The sequence below is a fragment of the Halichoeres trimaculatus genome, unplaced genomic scaffold, assembly GCF_033239565.1.
Source record: "Halichoeres trimaculatus isolate MK-OKI-2021-1 unplaced genomic scaffold, fHalTri1.1 fHalTri1_scaffold_10, whole genome shotgun sequence".
In the NCBI taxonomy this organism is placed as follows: Eukaryota; Metazoa; Chordata; class Actinopteri; order Labriformes; family Labridae; genus Halichoeres; species Halichoeres trimaculatus.
The window spans coordinates 19,674,657-19,691,837 of record NW_027437187.1 but is presented as its reverse complement, the minus strand read 5'-3'; the positions used below and the strand labels follow the sequence as shown (position 1 = coordinate 19,691,837).

The 17,181-nt window shown below is 40.2% G+C and overlaps 1 protein-coding gene across 2 annotated transcripts in view; it reads left to right on the top strand.

Moving 5' to 3' along the window:
• The window catches only part of sema3ab (sema domain, immunoglobulin domain (Ig), short basic domain, secreted, (semaphorin) 3Ab), a 43,655-nt gene extending 33,261 nt beyond the window's left edge, over nucleotides 1–10,394 (top strand). For both annotated transcript variants that reach the window (XM_074678235.1, XM_074678236.1), the window contains 13 exons: nucleotides 95–185; nucleotides 911–1,030; nucleotides 1,510–1,652; nucleotides 3,119–3,233; nucleotides 3,346–3,415; nucleotides 3,499–3,643; nucleotides 3,738–3,957; nucleotides 4,052–4,143; nucleotides 4,239–4,280; nucleotides 4,757–4,914; nucleotides 6,127–6,194; nucleotides 7,466–7,611; nucleotides 7,814–10,394. In XM_074678235.1, the coding sequence (XP_074534336.1) occupies nucleotides 95–185; nucleotides 911–1,030; nucleotides 1,510–1,652; nucleotides 3,119–3,233; nucleotides 3,346–3,415; nucleotides 3,499–3,643; nucleotides 3,738–3,957; nucleotides 4,052–4,143; nucleotides 4,239–4,280; nucleotides 4,757–4,914; nucleotides 6,127–6,194; nucleotides 7,466–7,611; nucleotides 7,814–8,341 (1,938 nt within the window). In that variant the 3' untranslated portion in view covers nucleotides 8,342–10,394. The remainder of the gene's footprint in view (nucleotides 1–94; nucleotides 186–910; nucleotides 1,031–1,509; nucleotides 1,653–3,118; nucleotides 3,234–3,345; nucleotides 3,416–3,498; nucleotides 3,644–3,737; nucleotides 3,958–4,051; nucleotides 4,144–4,238; nucleotides 4,281–4,756; nucleotides 4,915–6,126; nucleotides 6,195–7,465; nucleotides 7,612–7,813) is intronic.
• Nucleotides 10,395–17,181: the final 6,787 nt, after the last annotated feature.

Below are 17,181 nucleotides of genomic sequence, written 5' to 3'. Positions count from 1 at the left end.
TCAAACACTCGTCACTCAAAAGCATTGTGAATGCTTGGTTTTGATATTTCACTTCAACTTGTCTGCTTTTTCTCCTGTGTCTCCTCATGTCCAGGACAGCGTGTTCAGACTGGAGCCTCACATAGAAAACGGCAGAGGGAAGAGTCCTTATGACCCCAAGCTGCTCACTGCCTCCATGCTAATTGGTGAGTTTCAGACCGGATACGCTAAGCTGTTCTTCTGTGTTGCATATAAAAACACCCTCTGCTTGCTCTTTCATTTCAGCGGATATTCAGGGTGTAAAGTACATGTGGATAACAGAACAGTGCATTCCTGTCTTTCATTAAAGTGGATCTGCTCTGTAGTTGGTGTTTAAGCTCTTTGAACCCCTTATTGGCAGGATTGTAAACTCTATTCCCATCCAAATTTACTTCTTCTAAATGCTGGGCGTGCATGACAGATGACACTTTATTGAGTTTCTTTTGCACTGAATGAAATAAAGCAGGGCTACGTAGGCATGTCACTACTCTCTGGCCCCAATTATTGCCAGTCACATTGTGTTATATCACACCGTTTAACCTAGCAGATGGCCATTTTCCAGCCCATCACCCCTAATCTCCTCTCCCCTTATTTCCTCCCCTCTCCCCAGCATTATTATGTACTCCCCCTGTCTCACACCTCTAGACTGTTCATCTCTACCTAGTCTCCCTCCCCTCTGCCCTGCCGACTGGGATAATGTCAATTTCACACTCCTGATGCTCATCACATCCGTCACTGTCTGTGTGCTCTCAGGACCCCAAGTCTACCTTTACTGCTAAGCCCCTGAACAATTCCTCAGACTTTTACACCTCCACCATGAGGCACAAATGACCTCAGGCTGTTATCTCATCCAGGGTTACAAAACTAACACACTTGGGTTTTTTTTCTTCAGATGGGGAGCTGTATGCTGGGACATCGGCCGACTTTATGGGGCGGGACTTTGCCATCTTTCGCACTCTTGGCAAGCATCATCCAATCAGAACGGAGCAACATGACTCCCGGTGGCTGAATGGTAAGAAAAATGTATTTAATATGAAAACTGCTTCATGTTGCGGTTTTTGGTTTTCTGATCTTCCTCAATTTTATTGCATTTCCTCATAATGATGTCCAGAAAATTACAACCTTGGTTCTGATGACCTCAGGGAAGCCTCGAGGGTCAGTTATTGTGTAAATCTGACTTTCGCTGCACAGGCTGCTCTCAGGCCTTTAATATTGTGATCACTTTTATGCAGATGACTCTCGGCTGTACTTGTAAGCCTACCAAAATCAACTCAGCTATACTTAATTAGGAAAATGACGGCTTGTTCTGCCACTTTTCTCACTTTAAATTAAGATAAAACTGCCCTTATTACCAGGCTTCATTTGAATTTCAAAAGATTAAAAAAGCAAAATAAAACATGAATAAATGCTGTTATCATGATGTCAGCAGCTCAAGATGTAGTCTAAAAACTATGTGTACATCACATCTCAGTATATCTTTCTGTCTTGCAGATCCAAGGTTTGTGGGAGTTCACCAGATCCCTGAGAGTGACAACCCAGAAGATGACAAAATTTACCTGTTTTTTAAGGAAAACGCGATTGATGGAGAGCACGCTGGGAAGGCCACACATGCTCGCATTGGGCAGCTCTGCAAAGTATGCACACTAACCCATGCAAACACACCACTGCACAAGCCTGCTTTCACAAAAGAACAAAAAATAAACACACAAAAGAAAAGAGTCAAAGACACATTTTCACACAGGCATTACGAAAAATGGCGTCTGTATCTGGAAAACACTTGACAGGTGTCTGTGTGGCTTTCATCATGGCAGCGCTTCAAAGGCTGTTATCTGTGATTATTTTTAGCCTGGGGAAGGGTGGGCATTGTTGTGTGTGGTACAATTGCCCCTGAAGACAGAAACCTGAGAGAAATGTTAAATGTCACCAGAACCTGGGAGGCAAACACTGTTATCCTAATGCCAGGCTTTGGCACTGATTAGGTCTGCCCCGCCCACGAGCCACATGGATTAATATATGTTAAATAGCTGGCCTGGTATCAGCTTTCACTTTCCAAATCTCATTCCTTTTCATTAAACAGGAATCCACCCAGCTGGCTGCAGTGTGGTCGTTGATGCCCAGCCTCATCCTCATATTTAGCTAGCCGCTGTCACAGCATCCTGATTACGCAGAATGTCAAGAATCTGTCTTGCTCAACACAACACAAGCTATCCATTATGGAGGGAAGATGTGGTATTAGTTTGAGCCTGTGCATATTTAAACACATTCTGAGTTACTGTCATAAATCAACACCATGTGGGATAGGCTTTTATGAGCTCTCTGTGCCTCTGTGTTTGTGTCAGTGTCCTGAAAACAAACACTATACTGTGGGACACAGATGTGAATTAAAAGGATTTGTACTGGAATAAACTTCTGGAGGCAGCATCTGTTTATATAATGAGACATATCAAAGAGCCGAAAGGATGCTTGATTATTTGCTGGATAATTCTTTTCTGTTTTATAAGTATACACAATCAATATAAAGACTATCAAAACCTATTCACAAGTTTAACTCAGAAATTGAAACATTATAGGACCGACAGACACAAGTTATTCCTTTATTGCATAGACTGTGTGTATTATGGGGCCTGTAAACCTGTAAGCAGTCTTGAAAGTTATCAACTTAAGCTTTGTAAGACAGATGTGCACTTATGTAACTTATATGGAAGTCTCTTGTCTTTGCTCTATAAGCCTTGCACTACATGGATTAAAAGTTGGTTGTTGAATGTATAAATACCAACAAACTATTAGAGGGGAAACAAAAAAAAGAACAGATGACCAGAATAGTTTTGTTGCTGTAAAAAAAGTGAGAATGGACAATTTGCAGCACCAATTCAATGGAGACCTTGGATTAACCCTAACAATCAGAAAATTGCACAAAAATGTGTTTACAGCTATAAAAAAATGTTCTTGACTTGTGACTTTTCTTCAATTCTTAAGAGAAAAAAATTATACCAAATGTAAAATACTGTTTAGAATAGTTCTTTGCATGTGCAGAAGTCAAAATGTCAGGGATTTGTAAATGAACCTCCCTGCTTGACTTGTACATTTATCTGTACCACAGAATGATCTTGGGGGTCACAGAAGTCTGGTCAATAAGTGGACAACCTTCCTGAAAGCTCGACTCATTTGCTCTGTACCTGGCAGCAATGGGATAGACACACACTTTGATGAACTACGTGAGTAATTGCTCCTGCACTTTATTTTTTTTATTTTTCAACATAGTACTTCAAATTTAAAAGGTAATCTTTGCAACGCATGTGTTATAACATGTCTTCTTTTTTCTATCAGAGGATGTTTTTCTAATGAGCACAAAGGATCCTAAGAGCCCAACCATCTATGCAGTGTTTACAACTTCCAGGTACTGAGAGTAACACTGAAACAGCTTGAGAGACTATGACTGTGTGACCTTTCTGTATCTGACTCATTTTTTCTGCCTGTTAGCAACATCTTCAAAGGTTCGGCTGTGTGTATGTACAGCATGACAGACATCAGGAGAGTGTTCTTGGGCCCTTATGCTCACAGAGATGGACCCAACTACCAGTGGGTGCCCTTTCAAGGACGTGTGCCTTATCCACGGCCTGGCACAGTGAGTACAGTGTGTCATAACAGCAATTTGTACAATGAACCGCTTCCCAGCAATGTCCAACAAAGTCATCACAACAACCTCTCTGACTCCACAGTGCCCAAGTAAGACATTTGGAGGATTTGATACAACTAAAGACCTTCCCGATGAGGTGGTTACCTTTGCCAGAAGCCACCCAGCCATGTTCAACCCTGTATACCCCATCAACAATCGACCAATCATAGTCAAAACAGACGTGGACTACCAGTTCACCCAGATAGTTGTGGATAAAGTTGAAGCAGAGGATGGCCTTTATGATGTCATGTTCATTGGCACAGGTATGTACTTTTTCTCTCTCTTCATTTGCTTGAACTTTCTACTGAATAACTGACTGACTTTAAAGACTCATTGTCTGCCTTCATCATTTGCCAGACATGGGAACAATACTAAAAGTCGTATCCATCCCCCGAGGCTCCTGGCATGACCTGGAGGAGGTCCTGTTGGAAGAAATGACTGTTTTCCGGGTAGGTTATTCTCTTTTCACCCGTAATTTCTCAATGCCATATCAATGCAAGCAACAGATGTATTCAACAACGTCTACTGTCATTGTCTCTCACAGGAGCCGACAGCAATTACAGCCATGGAACTTTCTACGAAGCAGGTAAGCATTCAGGTCTCCCACCTTCCTCCAGCTTACGTCAAGATAATTGTAACAGTAGCGAAACCCCACAGTGAGGTTCAGTTAAGGCTACAGAGACTTATAGTACTGCTTTAAGGCTGACATACCTTGCTACTTGGTTAACATAGAAAATAAGAACACGTTTGTGCACACTAAACACTGAGGTCAAACACTTAGTCACACAATATCTGTTGTTGGTTTTTGAGCAGCAGTTATGTTGTAAATCTGAATGACAGGAAGAGTTGGTAAATTGTCGGGTAGGAAGGTGCTGAGAACCTGCAGGAAGACGGTCCATCCACATTCCTGATTGTCGCAATAACAGACATAAACTGTGCAACATGTGATCTCATTTTGGTCACATTCCTAATCTTAAATTCAAACGTTATTTATAATAAGAAAAGTCTTCCTATTATATATATATAAAAAAAAAAACTAAATATTTTTTTGTCCTTGTACAGCAACAATTGTACCTGGGTTCAGACATTGGTGTGTCCCAGATGCCCTTGCATCGGTGTGAGGTTTATGGCAAGGCCTGCGCTGAATGCTGCCTGGCAAGGGACCCTTACTGTGCATGGGATGGCACTGAGTGCTCCAGATACTTCCCTATGGCTAAGAGGTACTCCATACATGCCCTGCATCCATACAGTACTTGTCATTATACTGCTATCCTGCCCTTGTTTTTTTTACAGGGTGTTATAGATGTACACAGTTCTTCACAGCACTGAGCAGATATTTTTGAAGTTTTCATACAGCACAATATTTGCTTTTAAACTTTAACCTGCATGACACATACTCTTCGGCTACATGATAACTATATCCTAGACTCTCAAGTAGCATAGTTGGTATATAAACAAAGTAAGCATCAACAGAAAGGCATATGAGCTTTTCAATCAGCCAAATTTAATTTAAATGTTGAAATGCCAGTGATAGAATCCCTTTTGTGTGAAAGATTGACCATATTTAGATTATCGTAAACTAGATTATATAGAAAGCTTTCCCACAGAGTGAGGACATATGCAGTCAGGCTGAGATTCAGGGCTTGAGCTGCATACGCTTATAGTGCAGGCTTTGTATATTTGCCAAAAAAACCCTAAAGGTCTGGTATCGTGTTTCTACCAGAAAGCTGGAAATATAACCTGCCTTATGTGTTTACTGTAAATGAGAAGCAGTGTCGGTGATGTCTGGAGGCTGTCTGGGTGAACCAGGGGTGAGCTGGTGTTTGTTAGAGGCTTGGTTGTAGTGCCATAGTTGTAGCTATGGAGTGATCTGTAAGTGTGCATGTATGTGTGTACTTGTGTGCAGCCTCCCACTCACAGCTCCTTAGGGTTTATTGATCTGAATGCTAGCTGCACAGGATCCTGTTTTTGCTGTTAGTTGGACTCCAGAGTCTTACATTCAAAAATAAGACAACCAGAATAAACTCTTACTCCTGTTTACTCAACACACCAGGCTCACAACAATGTGAGGCAAAGGGGGGATGGGGGTTGAGGGTGTCAAGTTTATCAAATCCCTGATTGTAGAAAATATCCTCAGTGCTGGTTTTGATACTATTCTTCAAACACCACCAGTTGCATTTGCACCCCAGCCACATGACGGTTAAAAATGATTGATTAAATTCCTTTGTCATGCACACCCCATAATTAAGGCTCGTGAGTGACACCATTGGTTGTCTGCTGTTTGTTTGCCTATTTCTTTTTGCTTGCACATTCAAGTCACAATCAAATGCCAACATAAACACCCCGTAAACCCGTTATTCTGTTTCATGCACGTACAAAGGGAGTTTTGTGTCTGCTGACTCATAAAGCTTTTTATGTTTCTGTTTCTGCAGAAGAACGAGAAGGCAAGATATCAGGAATGGAGACCCACTCACACAATGCACTGATCTGCAGCACCATGGTAAAACACTTTCTCAGTGCATGGTTAAAAAAAAAAAAAAACCCTTCAGTTCTGAGAATTTGTAGTACTCCTTTAAGCACAGAGAAGATCCCAGAGTGATCCAAACCTTTAAGTAGCCAGTAGAATGTGTGTGGCGCTGTTTCTTGTGTTTTATGTGTTTCTGGTGGTGTGAAGATTACAGTCGGTTCATGTCAGCCATGTAATTAACATGGGCAGGATTCCTCCAAGCCTCCTGCCTGTCGCCAAACTCTCCACTCCACTGCCCTGTTAGACATCCTAGTGTAAAAACAGAGCTCAATGAGCAGTCTAATGCACTTTTTTGTTCAGTATATATTTATGTTTTTCATTAAACTGAAGAGAGAAAAATCAAAAGTTTTCACAAGCTGCTGTCACTTTATGTACCCATACTATTTTTAATTTCCCATATTTGCTCTAAAAACCAGGGAAATCACTCCATAAAAAAGGATGGAGGAAGGTAGTGAGGGAATAAAAATAATCGGTAGCAGATTTCACTGGATTCCACTGGAGGATTGTAAAATTTGCAGGCTGGATTTAGGAGATCAAGCAGGAGAACCCTGACCTTTATGCGCCAAAGCCCTCTGAAAGAATAGTGGGGCACCTACTTTACTTTATAAGACCCAGGCCTGGTTACAGCCCATTTCCTCCTGTGACTTCCCCCTGTGGTGGGAGCTTCTGAAGATGGGGAGATAAAAGGAGAGACATGGTAATCTGGTAAAATAGTTTTGAATTCCAGTGTTGGAAAGCATTATCTGCAACAGGGTTGCTGCACACTTTCTGAAGTTAAATTTAAGACTTTAGGCTCATAGATTACTTGATAATCCTAACTACCCCCATTTCTACAAGAAAATCACTGAAAAAGATTAATTAAAAAATTAAATACCTCTAACTAGACAGAGCAAGTATGACAATATAATCATATATATACTTATAAAATGTATGACCTCTCACAAGTGAAATGAAAACTTTTAGAGACTTTATGACCTCACTTCTTTAAGATCCCACTTAAGACAAAACTGTGGGAGCCTTGAGATGTAGTTGAAGAATCATTTTTTCTTTGATAGTACTCAGAGAAATTGAGAGAACGAAGAGATTTAATTTTGTTTTCTTTTCTAATATAATGAAAATTCATTTGAAAATCCTCCATACAGCTGTCTCCATTTTGCTTCTTGAATAATTTCCACATATCTTTCGCTACAACTGCAACTAATAATTCATCATCCTCTCATAATGGTTCTGTTTTTGTCATTTAGATGAACTAAGTGGACAGGCGACTCTCCAGGATAAAACGGTGTATGGTGTGGAGAACAGCAGCACTTTCCTTGAGTGCAGTCCAAAGTCCCAGAGAGCCCTCACATATTGGCAGTATCAGCATACCGCTGATGACCGCAAACTGGAGGTTGGCACTGTCTCTGGACTCACTTAATCTGTTTTGTTAAAATTCACTCAGCTATAAGCAACAAATGATTGTTGTGGTATTAAAATGTCCTCGGGAATCAGGACTTAATGTCAGAGTTAAAAAAAAAAAAACGTAATCGATTGATTTAAATCTGCTATCTCTTTATTCACTGTCTCAAACTGCCTGTTTTATATTTCTGCAGGTCAAATCCGATGAACGTTTTATCCGCACAGACCAGGGCCTTCTGATTCGCACTCTCAACAAGAAGGATTCAGGGATCTACCTGTGCCAGGCAGTAGAGCACGGCTTCATGCAGACGCTTCTGAAGGTAACCTTGGAGGTGATCGACACCGAGCGCCTCGAGGATCTGCTACATCGAGACAAAGAAGCCAACGTCCTAACCCAGGACCGATCCCCTCCTCAAGAATCTCCTAATCAAAAGCTGTGGTACAGAGACTTCCTATCTTTGGTCAATCACCCGACTTTGAACAGTGTGGATGAGTTCTGTGAGCAGGTGTGGAAAAGGGAGAGGAAGCACAAGAAGCAGAAAGCTCACCTGGTGCAGCAAGTACAAATACAACACCAGCAGCAGCAGCAAAAGGTTGTGGTGAACCCTCACCCACACATGCATGCTCAAGGGCTGGCTGCCAAGTGGAAACACCTGCAAGAGAGGCAGAGGGGACGCAACCGAAGGACCCATGAACTGGAGAGGGCGCCCCGCAGCGTCTAACCCATAAACCATGACTGTAAACACCCAAACCTGAAACCACTCCCAGTTCTCACCCTGTAATCTTTATTAACTTCCCCACTTTTCTCCTTCATAATGATATAACGACTTCCTCCATAAGGATAGAAAAGTTAGACTGGTTATATCAAACCATCCTGATCCACCATGGATGCTTTCCTGCGTGGGCAGCCATGTTTACAGTATACCGGTGCAGAGGACAGCAGGAGGCAGGATGTTGTATCACACCAGATCAGTGGAGCATATTATCTTAGCTGGCCTTTGTGGCCTTAGCTCTGCAGATGGACATTATCAACCAGCAGAAAGAACAGGACACATAAACTCATCCTTCAGACATGACCGACTCCATGTGGACAAGGATGATTCAGTGGCATCGTCTCATGGCATGCTACTTAGCTGTAGTGTAAAACTAAGTACTGGTAGATAACTTAAAACAATGTCCTTCCTACTTCACATTTATGAAAGAAGAGGAGGTCGAACTGTATTAAAAACATTGTGCACAGTGAATGGACTTGTATTTGGACTCCAAGCACAAAATAAGTTGAACTTGTGAAAAGCACGTTTTGGGGGTATTTGGTGACATTTCGGTATTAAAGATGGTGAAATCAGTCATCATTGGAAAGGAAAATGCCCAAGCGCTGCAAGAAACTTTGGACATTCACTATTTGTCAATATATATCATAATGTAGCTAATATGTGTACATATTGTATTCTAGGATTTCTCCTCATACTAAAGGGAATGGTTTGCAGTCATCTTGTATTGTTTTGTTTTTTTTCTTCCCAAAATAGATAAATATATTTAAGAAGTGGCTATGGAAAGCAGATGTAGACAGGGAAATTTTGTACAAATCTGTGTGTCTATGCCCTACATAAGCTCGCCAAAAACAGTCAGGTTTTGTTATTGTTGTTCAATCTGTTTTATTCGAATTATCAGATTCCTTCCAGCGTCGGCAGTCATTAAGTTGGCTGTCAGTTTTTATGGATGTCTGCCAGGTGCATCGTCTCAGTGCTAAAAGTGTTGCACTGACTTCTTCCATCTTCAGTCTCCTTTGTATACATGTTTGTTTACACGTGTATTTATTGTTATACAATTATGTGAAAATATTTTCCATGTGCAGGCCATATTTTTCCTGATTTTTATCACTTTTGGTTTGAGATGTTTTTTTTTTTTGACATCATTAATCTCTTAACTGCAGTAACTATAGTCAGGCTACTGTCATAAATTATTAAACAATCCTGCTCACCATCACATATCATATTCACTGAGCAATAACCCAGGATCCAGACCGTATATCTCCTCTCTTGCCTCATATTCGTATTCTTCACAGGCAGCGCAGTGGTCAAACTTCATTTCACTGCATGTGACAGAAAAGCTCATTAATTTCTGGATAAAACATGTTTTTATTGTACACTGCACACAAACAAACCTGGAATGTAGCTGTGAACATTATGTAAATATAAATACTATGGTCTATGTTTGACAAGTATGACACTGTTAACTGGTGCATGTGAATACTATTGTAGTGTTCCCGTTTTTGCTATGGTGGTAATATACTAGTCCTGTGTTTGTCTGTGTTATTTTGTTGTTTGCTTAAACAGTACCTGATATTAAAGATGTACATATTATTTCTGTTAGGACTCTGAGCTGTAAAAATATTAATTCCTGAGGTAGGTATTCATTGAAATACTATAGACAAGACCTAAAAGGGTCTTGCTGTAGATTTAAACCTTCGATGGTAATTGACAATGCACAATGACATTACATCACACTAGTGATCAGTATGCTATAAGATGTTATCCATTGTGCAAACCTCATCTGCTTTTAGAAGTGATGGCAGATGACAACTGAAACAGGACAGAAAGTCCGCGGACACTAAGTTGAACACCAGAGTTGTGGGACTTTCAGTAGAAACGGGCACACAATAAGATCTTCATAATTAAAGTGGAAGAAGATGCCTCCCTCCATCTTACTTGGACGTTTAGTGAAAGTACGGAAATGAAGTGCTGCTGCTGCTTTTTGGCATAATGATGATGTTGATGATGGTGGTGGTGGTGGTGGTGGTGGTGGTGGTGGTGTATTCTACTGATCTAATAAATCTCTTCATAAATTCCTGGTTTCATTTAATCTGATTTTAATCTGTAATGTCCTACTGCTGTGTGATTATGAAAGAAAGAGTTTCCTGTGGTGTAGATGATCTGATGAGATGTTGGAGTACCTGGCTGCCTATATTTACATATTAATGAGAATAATTTTCATGATCTTTTTTACATCTTCAATATCTGACACATCCTGACAGTTAATTCATATTGAAAAAAATTAGATTAGTCAAAGTTATTGCAAAGTATTGTATATCCAAGAGGTTAAAAAAAAAGAGTATCTCAAAACGTGCATTGGAAAGAACAGATGTGTACCATGCTGTGCCAAAGGCAGAATATCAATTACTGCAAGACCCTCATGTTTAATGTGAGGCAAATTAAACACGAGGTCTCCGGCAGTGTCTTACTGAAACCCAGCTGGTAAATTTGCATATGGACAGGACATTAGGGAAGATAACATCGGAGCCTTGGCTGTTTAAGACAAACTCAGTAAAAATCAGAAAAAAAGGATTTTTAAAGACTTCATACAACCGCACAAATGTGTGTTACTACTGCCCTCTGCTGGTTTTATTAAAAAAGCACAATTCAGAAACACATAGGGTTAAATCACTTCTACAGCTTACAGTAATGAAACAATAGTGAAAGATGTGTGAGGATTCTAACAATGAAGAAAGCACAAAAAGGCAATATATTATCAGAGAACCATACTTGACACCCTCAGGGCACCTTTGATCCTCGGTCAGAGGTCAGTTGGCCTATGTCTCCCCTTGGCTTTGACCTTCACCTCTGAAGCCAGTTGAAGGGCTGCTGTGGGAACTCATGAGTTTCAGACATGAACACTCCGACACTTCAAAAGAGTTTAACTGTGAGGTTCGTGTATTGATAGTGTCAGCTGGGAGAATACAACACACACACACACACACACACACATACACACACACACACACACACACACACACACACACACACTGTTTTCTTTCTTTCTTTTCTGTCTTTCAAAATTTCTTTCGAACTTTCGAACAAGACCATTCTCGACCAGAAACTCTCCACAACTCTGGTGTTCATCAGGACATTTTCCTGCATATTGTACAGTGTAGGTCATCCCTTGGAGTCTATGATAAGGTCTTCATCCATAAAAGCATTACAGGGTTTTAGAGTTACTACTTAAATAAGGATAGACTACTTAAAAGTAGGGGACTCTTGCTCCTGACTAATGTAGAAAAAAAGTAAGCAGATAAAGCACCATGCCTATATACAAAAACAAGTGTGGGTGCAAATGAATTAACACCATTAAATAAAAAAAGACAGTAGATTTTTAATACTGTTATTCATCTCAGTCAAGCAACAGTACTAATTTCTAGTCTTTTTTTGCACAAAGGTTCTCCAATATGGATGCTCTCTGGCATTTCAGTCATACTTGTAACAAAGGGTATGACTGCCCTCTGGTGGCCAAAGTCACTTCTTTTAATTTGGTTCAACATCCCACCATGGTTCGTAATGGAAAAACTGCAGCTTCTGTGTTGACTGTGAGCCAAGAATATGTATGAGTTAGAAGAGTCATCTTGATTCAAAGAAACACCACACTGAACAGAAAAACTGACTGTTTTATTTTTTTTAACACAGCATGGGTGATTGAGAGGATTACAAGGTAGAGCCTTTATTGGCCTTTGTTAAAATGCCATTCAATTTAATAAATTAGTGTTTCCATTTATTTTATGTGTGCAGCCGCACGTTTTAATTATCTGTATTTATTGGAGAAAGTGAATAACCTGAAGAGTTTTTTTTTTTTTAACAGAAGCTAGACTGTAATAACTCTATTTCTCCTCTTTCCCTGTATGCTTAAGAAAAAGGTGTGGATTAGGAGTCATCTGGCATGCACCTGGGTAAATATGTGTCTTAAATGCATAAACTCATACTGTATTAGACTCCTTCCCACAGACACTCATCATCTTTACTGCAGCTGCATCCTTTACAGCAGCTGTGGGAGAGAACCATCCCCGTGTTCCCTCCTATCAGGATGCTTGGAAAAAGTGAAATGGTGCAGAGATGAAGCCATTTATTTTACCTGGGACAATAGACTGGGTTGGTGCTTCACTGGGCCCAGTAGGGTTCTGTTAAAGGCATGCACAGATCACTGGTGTGTTCCAGATGCTCTGCTCTGGGTCACCTAGTGAGACAGCACTTTAGTGCATGTGAAAGATTGATGGGAAATTCCAAGAGTAGAAGATTTAGCTCCAGTTTTTGTACAAACATTTTCATACCTGTTAAATACAGTAAACCAAAGACATGAGTAATCCAAACAGTTTGGATTATTTTCTTATAAAGCTCAGGGAAACCTGATGCATCAAGCCTAATGTATTTAAGGATTTGTGTAAATAATACTGAGCCTCTTTAAAGTATTAGAAAAATATTTAAACCTGGAGCCTAGTTATTGTCATTAGCATCTTTGGAAACTCTCCAGATATTAAGTTTGAACTGGATGTAGTTCCTTAATTGATAATGTATTTAATTTCTCAATCATTCTAGAAAATTAAACCCTTTCACCAGCTACTTTGTGCAAATGTTAAAAATCTCCTTCCCCATGGCAAGGTGTAGAAATAGACACTAAAAAAGCAAGGGCCCCCTCCCTTTGGGCAATGACCCTGAAAATGAGTGATATGTATGTTTAATCTACTTTACTGTCAAATGCTTTCACCCTCACCGATCAGCTCAAGAATTACCAGTCAAGTTATCAATACTTTGGTACACCACTAGTCAGGGCTGTAGAACCACTTAATGGCAACTGCAACAATGCAATAAAACTCAACTATGAGGATGTGAAAAGCAGATGACAGATGGTAACTTGTAGAATGTCTGTGTCAGGTTAGCTCAGACTTGTGAATGTTAACTGAAGGCCAGTACTTGTATCTCTGCTAAGATTAGCCATGCTAAAAAAACAAACAAACAAACAAACAAAAAAACATTTTGACTTTAGTTACCCATATCTTTGTGATTGTGTGTTAACCCTGAGCGTTTTCTTACTCGGGACTATCTGGCTTGTTGGAATTTAGATTTTCCTTCAAATGATTAAGAAATAAGTCCTAACAGGGAACATCCCCACAACAGAGCTATCAGTTAGCGTTACCTTTGTAGCTAATGAATAAACAAAGGCATCTCAACTAACATAGCATTTCTTGCTAATAAATACAATATCAATGGCTGGGTGTAACTCACCATTTAGTGACAGACTGAAACGACCGGTTATCGACTAGTGGGACACATTAATCAGTGCTGCACTAAGCTAACTGTCAGCTTCATTGTATTGATGTTGGAAAGGCAGATGTCAGTTTTAACATGACCTGAGTGCATCCGCAGCATCCAGAAACAGCTGAAACAACATAAAGAGCAGTAAGGTTTTCTTTAAGTTGTGATTTTTTTATTTCATGTGGATGCTGCAAATTATACACACACTCCTATTGTTACATCCCATATCTCCATTTAAACAGAACACGAAGGACAAAGCATGATGAGCTGCATCATTCACAAATCTGCAGTGCAGCCAAACACGACTTCTTCAGTGACATGTCTGAGATTAACTGAACTTGAGAGTGAACCCTGACAGCATGCAGCTCATTAGAGAGACAAGACATAACATTCATATGTCATAGCTCGCCTCTGTCACCATACTTCATACAAGTAGAATGGTATTTCAAATCACTGAGTGAGGTAATGATCCATTCTTTTCCCTTCAAGCTGTCAGTCGTCAAAGGCTTACAAATTTCTGGCAGTGCCCTGTACTGCGTCATAGTCAATACTGTTTGTTTCAGTGTGTGTATGAGAGTGTTGGTGTCTGGGGTTAATCTTGTTATCTGGAAAACCTCATTTAGAGAGCCTGGGGGATTTACAAGATCTTCAGTGGATGCTTTGAAGTACAATCAAGTCAATGTGAGTCAATGTGTCCTTTTCTCAGTCAGATTTGGAAACGTGTAGCATTATGTTAGCATTGTGTTAGCATGTAGGGGCATGTCCCTTGCCCGGGGTAAAACAGAGGACAGCATATTTAGCTGTGGCAGCTTGGCAGCTGTAGTGCTGCTGGTGTGCTGAGCGGTTGGCAGGCACCTTCAAGGCCTCCCTGCGATGAGAGACAGAACAGCACAAGAGGCTAAGACACTGAGTATGACAGGGGCTTCAGCTCATTTCCTCTCTGCAACAGACCTGCTCCAGTGTTGTTCTTATCCCTGTCACAAGTCATATATTATGGTTCCATTTGCTTTGTTACATAATGCCAACATGCAGTTTATCATCCCCAAACTTGTTTACTTTTCTACAAAGGTTTCACATTAAAGGAAGTTAGCTGGTATTTTTATTTAAACTATGTAAAAGGAAAATAGCTGAACATATTTTCACCTAACCAGAGTTAGATCTTAAAACCCAAGTTGCTGTGCCTGAGCCACACGCGGTAAGATGAAAAACTCGTCTTACTCCACAAAATGATCATCTTCAGTAGTTTATCGGTTTCCGTCAAAATTACATGGCAATTTGAAAACTGTCATTTATAATTGCAACTATTTCGGTTTTGTCAGTTAACAAATCTGAACCATGTCTGTTTTTATTCTCACCAGAGATCCAATGACTTGAGGCATTTTGGAACATCTCACAGATAAAGTAAACAAACGAAACACGAAGTCTTCTTCTGCCTTCACCTCGACAAGCCACCACTTGACTCATCCAGAGCTTTTATAAACATGCAATTATAGTGAGATAAACTTCACTATGAATGGTCAATCATCTCAAGTCTGTTTGTAAGCTCCTAGAGTTGTTTACCCAGTGGCTATGATGAACCAAGGCCAGTCAATGAGTTTACAGCTCTGTGGAACATAATTGTCTAGAATGTATGATACAAGCATCAGCAGCAACGTGAGTGGACCAAAATGAGAATGTTGTGAGAGTTTTTCTGCCACAGCATTTTTGGACCGTGTGGAGGAAATGAATTTATTTTATGAAAACATTTCCGTTTTTCATCTTCCCTGCATCAGGCTGAAGGACTTTAGAGCATTTTTGAATTAAAGAAAACCTTGCTGAAGATATTTCAAAGTCTTAGAGAAGCTAATAAACACTATAATGAAAGCTGCTGACAGAGGTGGATAAGATATGATCAGAAAATGGATAAAGTGGGCTTTAGGACAAACCCCAGCTGACCCCAGGAGGGGTCAAAGGTTTGTAAGCCAAAGAGCAGGGGTCAGTTCCTCCTCCTCAATGTGTCTGGGTAGCCTGCCGTGTGTCAGACTGTGGCCTGGCTGCTGCCTTCCACACTTGTAATCTGTGACTGATGGCGGGCTGCTCAAGTGAGGTTTGGCTGAAGCTCCTGGAACACATCAGCCACTGGAGGGTTTAGCTCTGTCAGGCTAACTCAGCTCTTGTGACTAAATATTAGAAGATTTAGACATAATTTACTTTTCATTTAAAGAAACTGAGGATACACAAGTGTATCAAAAGGTCAGATTCTAAAGTTCTTTCCATCAAAGTCTCCAAAAAATTGAAGAGTGAACAAACAAATCCCCATCTCCATCTCTGCTTCCTTTGTTGATGTAATTCAAGATGAATTGCAGACATAGAAACTTAAACATTCACCGCTTAAATTAATCTTTGTCAGAGTAGATTAGCCAGTGCAGCCTTATAATGCAGAGTGCACAAAACAAACACTTAACCATGTTTAATGACAACCATACCATCTCAGCCAAGATGTCCTTGAAAGATGTAACTGCAAATAAAATGTGTCAGCATATGTCTACATCTCTAAAACTACTGCACATTCTTTTAGAAAGTACAAAGCAGAGCCAATACACTAAGATTAATAACAGGTATTTGGACTCACAATGAGCTCTGTCTGACATTAATCTTGGACATTCAGAGACTGAGAGGTATCTTACAAAGTGTTTTGTACATTCTTACCTGTCAGGATGAAATGACAAGTTTGCTTAAAGGCGCTGTCCAGCAGGAGCTTTATCTTAGGTGTTAACTCTGAGGTGTTTTCTCACCCAAATTGAACCCCAGCTCACCTTTCATGTGGTTAACATATAAAAAAGCACATTTGTTTTGTGCTGTTGCCACATTTACCAATTAGTGGTTGAGAAAAGAATTCCTCCTGCTACCACACGATGTATTTTTCACAGTTCCTGCTGGTTGTGTGAAACTGCGCTGATGAGTATACATTTGTGGGTTGAAAAATGTGACCCAAAACAAGGGTGCTTTGTTCCTGAAAACATGTTTGTCAGGGGAGATGAAGTGCTGATTTTATTGACTTTGAGAAACCCTAGTGTTTACCTCTTCTTCTCTTCAAAGAGTCAGAGCGGATCTCACTTTGGCTTTTGTGGGAATGTAAGTCCAGTAATTACTGGCACATGAAGTGACAAATAAAGGCGTTGGAGGTTTGGGAGCCCTGCAACAATCAGAGAATGGAGACACAAGTTTTACTGGCTCTCACTTGTCCCACATTGACGTCAGTCTGAAACTGTAACCTATTAATAAATTTATTGCCCTTCAATGTTATTGGGGGGAAACTTTTGGGAACTGAAGACTGCAGATGAAGAGACACACGTGTTGAACAGTATTTCATTAAAAAAAAAAAGTCAGTATTGCTCTTTTGGCGGTGGGTTGAATAAATCTCTCATTTCTCAACTTTAAACATAAAGTAACTGTGAGCAACAAGTCAGCAGCCCCACTTCTCAAACTCTGAAATACCCTCTAAT